This window comes from Sinocyclocheilus anshuiensis, unplaced genomic scaffold, assembly GCF_001515605.1.
Source record: "Sinocyclocheilus anshuiensis isolate Anshui unplaced genomic scaffold, SAMN03320099.WGS_v1.1 scaffold1036, whole genome shotgun sequence".
Taxonomy (NCBI): Eukaryota; Metazoa; Chordata; class Actinopteri; order Cypriniformes; family Cyprinidae; genus Sinocyclocheilus; species Sinocyclocheilus anshuiensis.
Genome location: NW_015550226.1, coordinates 676293 through 688707, shown reverse-complemented (window position 1 = coordinate 688707; position 12415 = coordinate 676293). Strand labels below are relative to the sequence as shown.

Genomic DNA, 12415 nt, shown 5'->3' with positions numbered 1-12415 from the left:
TGTGTTTATGAAACACATGTGAATGAAATTAAATTATATTCCAGTTATAAATGTGCTTCTGATTACAGATAGCCTGGGATTACAAAGATTTGTATTTTAAAGAAAACCAGTTCGAAGGGAGCATAATTTGCTTTTTGAGTTAAAAGAATTTCTTAATATGAAATTCGAAGAGCATGACAATTAGATTAGACTGTGCAGAAATTGAAATCTACACGCTAATACACACTATACTCATAGTCACCAATGCTGATGTTGTTAACATTAATCATTTGAGAATAAAGTATAACAATAATAATAATTTGAACGGTTTGATGCGATATGAGCTAACCGATCTTTAGATTTAATCACCATTGGTAGCGAGATTTATGGTAGTGCTTTTTTCCTCAGTTGGTCAGAACAAACGTGGCAGACTTGTTACTTACTTAAAATTCTTATTTGGGTCATATTCCAAGACGTAGGCTAGAATCTGTGATTGCGAAGTACAGTAAATATCCACACAGGTGCGGTGACTGACTGCCACACATACTCTTCAGAACATTAGATTCATCCGCGTTGGAGCCGTGCTGACTCACAACCCACGCAAGCTAGATAATTCCGCTAACAGCTGCAATTCCAGGTTTTCAAACAGAGATGGTGACAAAGAGGCAAAACTTACGGACTGCAGCTTTAAGAACTCTTTTTAACATCAAGCACGACCTGCACTGTATTTTCTTATTCAGGCATTGTTTCTTTAATGCTTTAACTTGTCAAAAACTGTGCGACTATATTTACATACAGTGTTTTACACAAAATAATACAAACTCACACTGCTCAGCCTGTTGTGGCTAACAACCTGAATAACAACAAATCTGGTGTAAATGTACAGACATTTGAAGGTAACTCTATCAGCCACTATGGGACTGCATTTGTGGCTGTGTATACAGACTTCCACCCACAAATTATCACCTGTTTACACCAAGGATGATAATACTATAATGTTCCAATTCTAATACAATAGGGATGTCCACACAACAACTATAATAATAACGTCACAGTGTAACAATATCGGTTGATTCACTTTCAGAACTTTTTTTTTTTCCAGCTGTTGAACTATAAAAACAATGAGCTTGAGCATTTAAAGCACCAGAGGACATAACTCCAGCGCATGCTTATAATAAATAGAATGATATCTTGTGTTGTTTAGGATACTAATATAGTTATCGTTATCCTTCTTAGTGGGCCTTTAGACTTGGAACACATTTTTGTACTGAATTTGATAAAACAAACAAAACAAAATAAATCAAGAAATTTTAATTGCATGATTATGATATGTTTCGGGAGTCACTGTTTTAAGGCCCAAAGAATTGGGCTATAAACCCTTGGAAATCAGATCAAATCTAAGCAGCCTACATCAATGTTTCTTTGTGCCTGTGCCCTTGACTATGAATGAGGCGTATATGTGCTGATGAAGAGAGGAAAAAAGGAAAAGAGCAGGAGAAGAAAAACAGGAACTCCCTAAGGCCTTTCATAGGTTACACAAACAGAAGCAGTACCTGAGAGTCCCCTTTGAACCTGGCATCAAACAGACACATGTACATGGAAGCACATGCCTCCAGATCTCAGACCATTGGCCATTATTGTAGACAGGAGGATCAGTGTTGAGCAGCATTTAGCCCAGTTTAGCACTCCATTTGGACTCAAATAAATCAAGGCTGTTGGAGAGAGGCCTCCATTATGAGTGCAGGGGCCCCGCAGTGAGCTGTCATTCACTGGCCAGCCACCTTCACCTTTCAACTGCTAATTACAGGGAGCCACACAGCTCACAGTGAAACGCACACACATACAGAAGCCTTTTTAAAGCTCTCTTACGAGGAAAAATATTTGTGGGAAACATAGATGGTCGGTGCTCTTTAGACCTCAACACATCTCTCTTTTCCTCAATAATTCTTGTTGATCCCCGAATTTAGAAGCAAAGGGATTTATCCACACAAATAAATGATCAGAGGAATGAGAGTGGGGTTAAGAAGGAATGAGCAAGTGAAATCTTATCTTACCGCAAGCATCCAGAGCATCAGACACATGGTAGATGACAACCCACAGACTGTTAATGTGTAATGATGGAGATGCATCTACTTTCTATGAGTGACATGAACATGATGTGTAACAAAAAACATGTCATCGGAAAAGCATGTCAACAACTCAACAGTGTATTCATCTCTGAATCCTGAAAGTTTTTTTTAAAGCAACTGTGCAATGCTGAATTTGGTAACAGACATTCAGTGCCTTGTTCTAAATGCCAGTCAGAAACAAATCTAATGGCTAAGAATGTACACTACTGTTTAAAAGTTTGGGGTCAATTCAATTTTGTATGTTTTTAATAGAAGTTGTGTGCTCACACAGTCTCCATTTATGTGATCAAAAATACATTAAGAACAGTAATATCGTGAAATATTATAACAATGTGAAATAACCGTTTTCTATTTGAATATATTTTATATTTTCAGCAGTCATTACTCCAGTCTTCAGTGTCAAATATTTCTGTGGAAACCATGATTTATTTATTTTTTTTGGAGGGAACAAAATTTAAGAAAAAACACCAAATGAAATGGATTGTATGTCTTTACTGTCACCTTTGATATATATATAAGTCGACTCTGAATCATTGAAACGAGTCACTTTTAAAACGAATCCCAAGCCGTTTCATGTTGACGTCAACATGAAACAGCATATTGCCCGCACTCTTTTTGCATGGGTCTGAATGAAAATGCAAATTCATTCTTTGCCACTAGGTGCCACTTTTGGAGCAGTAAAACTAGCAGTTTCCCCAGTAACGGCTGTACACAAAGCAGCACTGCGCTCACAAACGCTGCTTTATCAGGCATTACAGGCATGATGAAATGAAAATGAGACCAATCGGACCAATCACCGCAGATTACTTCAAGCAAAGGAGGGGTTTGGAAAAATGTATCTTTGAGCGAATCGTTAGGGAGTCGTTGAGCAATTAAGGTAAAAATAAATTCATATTACAAGACAATGAAAGTGTTTTTTGACCTTGCATGCAAGTCAACCTATTGTTGGGGACTCCCAAAACCAAAATATGGACCTTTCATTACCCATAATAGGGGCACTTTAAAATAAAAATCTTAACTGACTTCAAACTTTTGAACAGAAGCGTACAAAAATTTTCTGGTGCTTTCTGGACAACTCACTTACAACCTGCAGACAGATGGTCTGGCCGAGAAGTTCAACCAAACACTGAAGTAAATGCTATGGTGGGTGGAGGCCAAGGACAGGCCCAAGTGTAACTTCACGTTATATGTTATATGGCATCAGGCAGGTGTCCAGCAGCCCTAGGGCCTACTTGACATCAAAAGTAAGGCTTGGGAACAGCACCCCACTCCCCATCATTCTGTCATCAAATATGTACAGTATGGGACTTGAGAGAGAGCTTCAAATAGGTGATGTCATTGGTACAGGAACAACTGGCTGAGCTTCAGCAGAAAGTCAACCACCAGTCAGCAAAACTGATTGCTTTTTAAGGTGCGGTCACATTAACAAAATTTTGCATTCATTGTCTGTCGTCAATAGTGTCTATCTGTGACTTTGTGCATTTATTATTAGAAATCTCACACAATAAATGAAAAATCAGTCAGACCCACACATACGCAATGGATAAAATGCATTGCATGTCTTGAAATGTATCCTAAAAATTGAGCTTTTAGGAAAAGAAATATGAAACATTTATATTGTATTTCAGAGGCTTTGTGATTAATCTCCATAAAACTATAAAACTATTTCTAAAGTCCACTACACATTAAACACCGCTGCAATATTTCAATATGTGTGTATGTCTCTAAGAGGTCTGTTACCTGACCCAAGCCAAGCCTGATGGGTTTCTGTTCAGGTTCAGGTTAATGTTTATTGAACAGCCTCTTGTTTGGGTTTGTACGTAAAGAACAGGTAATAATGTTGTAAATAATGTATGGTTTCTTGCACAGACCAATAGTTTCTCTTCATAAGACCACAATATATATCGACAGGAGCCAAAGGTACTAATTTTGACAGCAAATTTTCATTTTTTGGGTGAACTGTCCCTTTCATCTCTAGTATGTCTTTGTGTAATTGTGCTTACTTGGCGGTAGGTTCCCTCCATCAGTGTGTCCAGGTTTTGAAGTGGCCCTGGGGTTTTGTCTTTAAAGCGGGTCAGTAGACGGCGCTGGATGGCCCTGAACTGGACGGCTCTCTCCGACAGCAAATCCTGATACTTCTGCGCATTCACACGAAGCTACAAATATTCCCACAAAATGAGAAAACATTACTCAGAGGGTTATGTTTTCATGTCATACAGTACTTATTTAGGATGCCACTATATGCTTCCATATGTCAAGAATCTGATTTAAATATGTGTGACCATGTGAGAAACTTCACACCTCAAAGTGGTGGTCCACTGTCTCAAAGTACTCAGGCAGTGGAATTGGTCCAGTAAAGCTGTTCTGAAAGTCTTTGACTCCAAGGGAGGCAAAGTGCCGGTCGAAACGCTGCACCAGCTCCTTGGCTACCAGCCAGATATCCTCAAAGCTCTCGCTCTGAATCCTGTAACGCTCTGCAGAGAGTCAACACACACTCACATAAAGAGAGAGACAGAGCTGTGCTATCAGCCTTCCGTCTCCCGCACCTGTAATTAGCTCATGACAACCTGAAACAGATCACAGGGCTTCCTCGCATGTTCACGAAAGACAGACAGAAGAAAGGGAGAGAGAGAGAGAGAGAGAGAGAGAGAGAGAGAGCAAGATGTCGATCCACACTGGCACCACAACAAAACTTTCATTACAGGATTTGACTGACCCTTTTGTTGTGGAAATACACAACCATGGTGGCTCTTTCACCTAATACTGTACCTGATTCTTAAATTCCCAGCACTAGTTTACAAATATCGACGCAGATTTAACACATTTTCAGTCTACATTGCCATTCTTCAAGATACTTTGAAGAATAAATATCAATCAAGGATAGAGGATGGATTTTCTTTCTGAGATTACTCTACATGTTGTTTCTCCTTCTTTGTCTTCAAACAGAGTTTTTCTTTGTTGCTGTCACCATGTGCTTGTCTTCATGAAACAGATTTTGAAACATTTCCTCTGATTAAAGGGGTGGCTGACTTTTTATTTTTTTCTAGGCTTGATTGTGTTTATGGGGTGAAGTCTAACGTGTTTTAAAAAACGCATTATTTTTCACATAACCTATTATTTTTCAACATTTACTTTTAATCTACACCGCTCTGTCCCTTTTCCTTTGAACGCTCTGGTGATTTCCTGATTTTAGGAAGCCCCTCCTTCAGAAATACGTAATGGGCTCAGATTGGTTAGCTGACCCAGTGTGTTGTGATTCGCTAAACCGCCTCTAGCGCACGTCTAATCGTCCCGCCCCTCAGCTCAGCGGCTTGCGCTCCGGTTGTATTATATACAATGACGTCGTCAATATTACTTAGCAATTTAAGCCCAAATGAGACGCAGAGGATATTAGTGAAGAGGATCGTGCAGAACCTGTGCAAGCACACGGCTCTTAATGGTATGTTTTTTGTTTGTTGTTGTCTCATACTTTTAGATATGCTGTTATTTGTAAATGCTACTGCTTATGTTAGCGTTTAATATACAGTTTTATCCTGATTAAAGCTGTAATACAGCATGGCAACCGCATGCTTCTAGCTATGTGAAAAATATCTGTCTGTCTATACATAGATCCATTATATAATGGATACAGTCCATTGATGGAGCTGATGAGAGAGAGCGATGCAGAGCAGAGCAGGAGGACACGAGGAACAGTATTAAGAACCGCTGCTTTAGTGATTTTGAAACTTGTGAATTCATTAGAATCGTTAGAAGACAGAAACGCGATTCATATAAGAATAGATTTTTTCGTGCACCCCAAGTTTTGACGGCATGGCAACAACTCTTCCTCTTCTCTAAAGCAGCGCAACATGGCCCCGCCCCCTTTGTTGCATATTCACGGGGGCGGGGTTTATCAGGGTTTGTGATGTCACAAACCCGGGAAGTAGCTCGTTGTAGTCCCTACCAGCTGTTTTTGTAGGCATTGAACTGCCATAATTTTAAAAGTGATCTTTCAGCGTCGTAACTTTGCAGATATTGTTTATGCTCAAACAGCAACATTACACACTAACTAACGTTAAAAAAGTGAAATCGCAATCAACCACCTCTTTAAGTCATTCAAGTATACTGTCATAAAATGAACATTTGAGAAAATCTATTTATGAGTAACAAGGATATTCCACTTGAAAATATAGGGCAGGACTTGATGTTAACCACGAGAAACAGAGTGAATGGAGAAAAGTGGTCTTTTATGACAGCTGATTGGAGGGGAGTGGTTGGGCTTGGTGATGTCAGTCAAAAAGAAAAGCTGCTTTGGAGGCACAGGCCCTTATTAAATTAATTTAATATTAATAAATGTAATAATTTAATTAACTGAACTGATGAATGATTTTTTCTTCTTTACAATAACGTTAAGTTAGAACTAAAAAAAAAGTTATTTAAAGTGTTTATAAAAAAGTCTGAAAATTTTAACTTCAATCTGAAGTATGCATTTTCTAAAGCAATTGATTTACAGAGTGGCATTTAACTGAATAATAATAATAATAATAATAATAATAATTCTTCAAAAACTACTAGATTACAAAAGCAGAGACAAAACAAGACTTCAAAAAAAATAATAAAAGATTAAACACACACACACAAAAATCACTGACATGGATATCATGACACAAAGAGAATAATGGAGTTTTGAAAGTATTCAGAAGCCTCAACAAATATATATTTTTAATTTCTTGGTCAATAGGACCTGTGCCAAAACTGGAATCTTCAGAGCATGGTTTTAATGACATATACCAAATTTTGCTTCAACAGAGAACCGAAAAGATGAAAACTCCATATTGATTTTTTTCATTGAATATATGAGAACATCTATTATACAAGTTTTGGATAATATAATCCAGTAAAATCAAATTTGGTAAAGATTTAATGAACACTTTAGGAGGAGTGTTTTTCAGAAACCTTAAAATAGCAGAAAGTCGTTGACATAGGTTGGGCATATGTGTGCTGGTGTGTGAGAACTCACGGGACGTTTTGGAGGCAAGGACAATGACCCTTGAGCCTGTGATGAGTTGGAAGCCCAAAGCACTGCTGTCATTTTTTTCTGACTTCTCAGAGAAATCTGAAACCCAGAAGCATAGTGTAGTCAAAAGCACCAGTAAAATGGAACCATACCAGCCTTCCTACAGTATTACAGAGATGCTTTCAAACGCTCCTGTACGTATTTGTGTGCACGCTCCGTGAAGAGTGTCAAGGGTTTCTGTTTTGTTTTTGCTGTCGAGCATGTGAACGCAATGACAAACAGAGGCGTTTAAGTTAGCCAATCTGCTCAAAAATAGTTTTTGTTCTGTAAGATCTGAGTTGTGCACACTTGTAAATTATTTCATTATAACCAAAAAAGCATAAATAAGAGATTCACTGTGCAGTGTAGAAAGATTTTTTCAGGGAGCTTGGGTTGAACTCAAGTGATTGACAGTTTATAATTATTATTATAAATTATTTATTAATTAAAAACTATTAAAATAAAAAACGTACAACAGTTTTTGCTATTTTACCAAAATTGGTACAAAAATGTATAATTTTTAATCCAACTATTTTTTTAAAGAAAAACATATTATATAAACATAAATGGTTAACACCGAAAATATAAACATAAAAGGTTAACACCGAAAATGTAATTAAATGTTTTAATCAACTGACAGCCTTAAAACCTAATAATAATCTGTGTTCTCATGAGTAACATGAGTACAGATGTGCTGAGTGGAAAAATTTAATTTCAGTGACCAAAACTTCATTTATTGATACATTTGTTGTATAATGCAATGACATTCATACATATTAAAGTTTAGTTTAAGTGTCCAAATGCTCTTTGGGGTTACTGAACGATTTTCATAATACAATGCTAGTGGTAGTACACATCCAAAAAAGACAATTGTTTTTAGTGTCCTTTCCCCCAAGAACACAGGCGCATGTTGCCGTCTCGGTCTCATGCTGCCGTCTGTCTGTCCCTCCTGATGGCTTCTGATTCTCTTGCAGAGTGGCTGAAGGATGTCAGACAGAGATAGTCTCTTATCAGCACGCAGGACGCCGGAGCACAGCGGATTGTTCCTTATCTAACCAAAGCTCGGGCCTCACATTATCTCAGAAAAATGCTTTTCCAAGCCCTGTCTACAGCACTCACCCAGATAACAGAACACTCACTCCACTACTCACCAATAACATGAAAATGTGGGAATTACATTCAAGTAATTATACTTATATTACATATTTTTCCGGTGTTAACCAAATTTATGCTAATTTATATTCCTATAAATATACATATTTTCTAGGGCTATCTAATTAATTAAATACACTGTGTGGCAATTAATTAATTTAATTAATCACAATTAATTTGGCTGAGAAATGACCCCCAAACATAATTTAAAGACATTATTGTGTTAACCTTCCCCCCACCATGGGCCATTGAATCATTGGTTCACCCGCTTCGTTCAAAACACGGATTCATTCAGAAACGTATGACCGCTGTGTGTTGCTCGATGATGCACAACAGTTCCGCTGTGGCTTTGTAATATCTGCATTGGCAAAATTGAGCAAAAACAAGTAAAAAATTAAGTTCTAATTTATTGAACTGTTGTATAAAATCAGGGCGAGGCGGATGCATTAATTGCGTAAAAAATGTTAACATGTTATTTTTTCCATAACTAATTCATTTGAGTAATGTGTTAAATTGACAGCCCTAATATTTTCCTTAAATATTTTACAAAAAAAAAATTACGTCCTTTTTTTAATGGAAATTGTCATAATTATATAAAAAAAGGTCCTATGTTTTTGTAGAGTTGGTAATTCAGTAAAAAGTCTTCACGCATAATCACGACCAATTATTGTTTACATTAGTGATAAAATGTCAAAAGGGGAAGTCGTGGCCTAATGGTTAGAGAGTCGGACTCATAACCCAAAGGTTGCGGGTTCGAGTCTCGTACCGGCAGGGATTGTAGGTGGGGGGAGTGAATGTACAGCGCTCTCTCCCACCTTCAATACCACGACTGAGGTGCCCTTGAGCAAGGCACCGAACCCCCAACTGCTCCCCGGGTGCCGCAGCAATAAATGGCTGCCCACTGTTCCGGGTGTGTGTTCACGGTGTGTGTGTGTTCACTGCTGTGTGTGTGCACTTTGGATGGGATAAATGCAGAGCACTAATTCTGAGTATGGGTCACCATACTTGGCCACATGTCACGTCACTTTCACTTTAAAAAATGATGTCACACATAATCATTACCAATCATTGTTTACATCAGCAATCATTTATGTCATTTCATATAACTCTTGCACATCCCTAGTAATATGTAATATATGTAGCTAGGGATATGTTGTAGCACTGAATATTTGAAACCACCCAAAAAAGCAAAAACATTTTTTTTGGGGGGGGGGGGGTGATTTAAGACAAGTTGGAGGTTTTCCTAACTTCTAAAATCACCTTAAGTTTTGTCTTTAGAACAATCTTCAGAAAAAAGATAAGAACTTTCTTAAGAAATGCTTTTGATGAAATACAAGGAAGTTAGCAAATAGCAGTAAAAAAGAATATTATTCTTAAGAATGTTTTGTGAATCTGACCCCTAAGCTGTATTAACTAGAATTCGGAAACAAGTCCAAGTATTTAATGGGCAAATGCTCAATGCAATTAGTAATTAGCTGAAGTGAGACCCAATGTTTGCTAAATTTTACAGCTGCTGCTTTTGTACATCCCCATCGGCAAACTAATGAATCTGCAAAATTAGTATTTGCCTAAGTCAAACCATTACTCCTATAATAGTAGTGTTGGTAAGAGACAAAGATTATGTTGATGGTTGAATTTTTGGCAAGGAAGCTTGAGGTGACATATGATGCAATATGTTTTTGTATGTTTCATCCATAATGTCCAGAGATGGCTGGACTGAAATAGAGTTACAAAAAATATGTTTGGCTGTGGTACCTGGGAAGACTTCATTGAGGTTGACGGGAGGTTTGTTGGTGTCCACAGTGATCTTGTACTTGGCATTTTTGATAGCTGAGGAGGGGTAGCACACTAACCGAAGAGGCAGGTTGAATTTACACTGAGATACTCGAGGGATTCCTGACAAAGTGAAGACAAACACAAAGACAAGTCATTACACAAGTCATTCAGGTAAAGACAAGAACCACTCAAACACACACTGAACTGTAAAAAGCCTCATCTACAGACTAGTCTTCAATAATTTCAGCCAAAATTAGCACGGCTGAACGAGTCTTAAAAAATAATAATGATGAGGCTGAGGAGACTCTCTAAGAGTTTGAAGAAAATAATGTAAGATCAGTGATGCTGGAAAAATAGACAAGTACCTATGACCTGTTCACAAACACATGGGATCAGTATTTGTTGAGTAGATCAGTGCATCTGAGGTTTCAGTAATGCTTTCCTGTTATGTCTGTTAAGGTAATCTGAAACTGTACTGTAGGGCCATACACCACTGAGCTAATGTCTTACTTGAGAGCAGGGTTTCCCAAACGGGGGTTTGAGAAATAATAAAAATAGTAGTGGAATTGTAGTGATATAGTGAGATTATCAAATCAAATACTGCGATTTAAATATGTAGTCTGTTGAGCCGCGTGTTTCAAAGTGAAGAGCATCACTGTGTTCATGAGAACAGCTCATGATCGGATGTTTTCAGTGTTTCAGCTTGGTTCACAATAAATGAAGAAAGTATTGTTGTTATTATTAAATTTGATTGGGTTCCTAAAAACAACAGTGTGAATGCAATGTGGACTGAGACACTATCACAAGTAATGTTTATCTCATTGCACTTCATATAGCAATATATGACAACATAATCGCAATATGTTTTTTGGGCAAGTCATGCAGTCATCTCTATACAGCCTATATAAAAAAAAATTTCAAATAAAAACTATTTTAACCGCTTACCAAAAAAAAGATATATATATATTTTTTTTGGGGGGCAAGTCATGCAGTCATCTCTATACAATATATAAAAAATAATTTTTAAATAAAAACAATTTTAAACGCTTATAAAAAAAAAGATTAAATATTTGATCTATTTACTTGCATGTTTTGACCATTAACCGACATCAGAAAACTTTTAATATGCGAATGCATTGTTAAATTATTGAAATATTAACTTAAAATCTCAGAGGATACATAGTTTATGTCTAAGGGATTTGACTGACAAAAAAGTTCTGAAACTGCTGCTTTAAGCAAAGAAGGACATGACTTCAGATTGGGAATAAAATCACCTGTATGATGCTATCACCCCCTACCCCCTACTGGACACATCAACTAAAACAGTGAATGTGTATTTTAAATGCCATGTGCTTTGTGTGTATATTTATGAACATGTTTGCACATTAAAGTGTTTGCCTACAGCTGAACATATGCAGTCACATCTGATGATAGGAAAATATATCCTGTTCTTAGGACCTTTCAGTCACTCACCTGCAGGGTTGAGCTCTGGCATGGGTGGCAGCAAGAAAGAAGAAGAGCAGAATATCGGAGTTACACATTCACATTGACACAAGAATCATACTACAGAGGAGCAGTCAGGGGTGAGTGTAGTACCGAAAAACAACTGATACTGTACTTTCATATTATATAAACATTCAAAATCAAAAGAAACAGAAGAAAAACATCCACAACATCCACAAAAAAGTACACTTTTAATGTTAATTAAAAAAAAAAAATGTTTGCCAGTATTACACAACTAAAAATCACCACAGAATACTGTATATATATATAGTCTGGAAGTCTGGAAAGTCTCTCATGCTCACCAAAGCTGTATTTATATGATTAATATACAGTTTAAACAGTACTGCTCTGAAATATTATTACAACTAAAAAATAGGACAAGATATTGCAAAAAATACAAAAATAATAATAATACATTTATTGAGCAAGGATACATTAAATTGATCTAAAATGACAGTAAAGACATTTACTACAGATTCCAATTTCAAATAAATTCTGTTCTAGTTCTTTGATGAATTTCTATTCATCAGTAGCCTAAAGGGATAGTTCACCCAAAAATGAAAATTCTGTCATCAATCAAGAATCGGCTAAAAACACATCTCTTCCATCTTTATTTGACCCTCTAACTCTAGCACTCTCTATTCTAATTATATTCTTTAAAAAAAACACTTGTCCCTTTTTGCACTCTATTCATTTGTTGCTTTTTTTCTTTATAAAAAAATAATAACACTCGCTTTTTAATCTTTTTGTATTCTATCTGTTTTCTTTTCATTTATTATACAATTAACAAAAGCAAAAAAGACCTCTAACACGAGCTTGCTCTATTCTTTTTCTATTCTAT

General features: G+C 36.7%; 1 protein-coding gene across 3 annotated transcripts in view; it reads right to left on the bottom strand.

The window, feature by feature from the left end:
- Positions 1 to 12415, bottom strand: part of LOC107661004 (protein PTHB1-like) — a 164070-nt gene that overhangs the window by 109584 nt on the left and 42071 nt on the right. For 2 of the 3 annotated variants that reach the window (XM_016450443.1, XM_016450445.1), the window contains 5 exons: positions 11545 to 11559; positions 10051 to 10191; positions 7108 to 7203; positions 4410 to 4582; positions 4112 to 4264 (listed from right to left, as the gene is read on the bottom strand). In XM_016450443.1, coding sequence (XP_016305929.1) covers positions 4112 to 4264; positions 4410 to 4582; positions 7108 to 7203; positions 10051 to 10191; positions 11545 to 11559 — 578 coding nt within the window. The remainder of the gene's footprint in view (positions 1 to 4111; positions 4265 to 4409; positions 4583 to 7107; positions 7204 to 10050; positions 10192 to 11544; positions 11560 to 12415) is intronic. The other variant, XM_016450444.1, reaches the window with a different exon arrangement.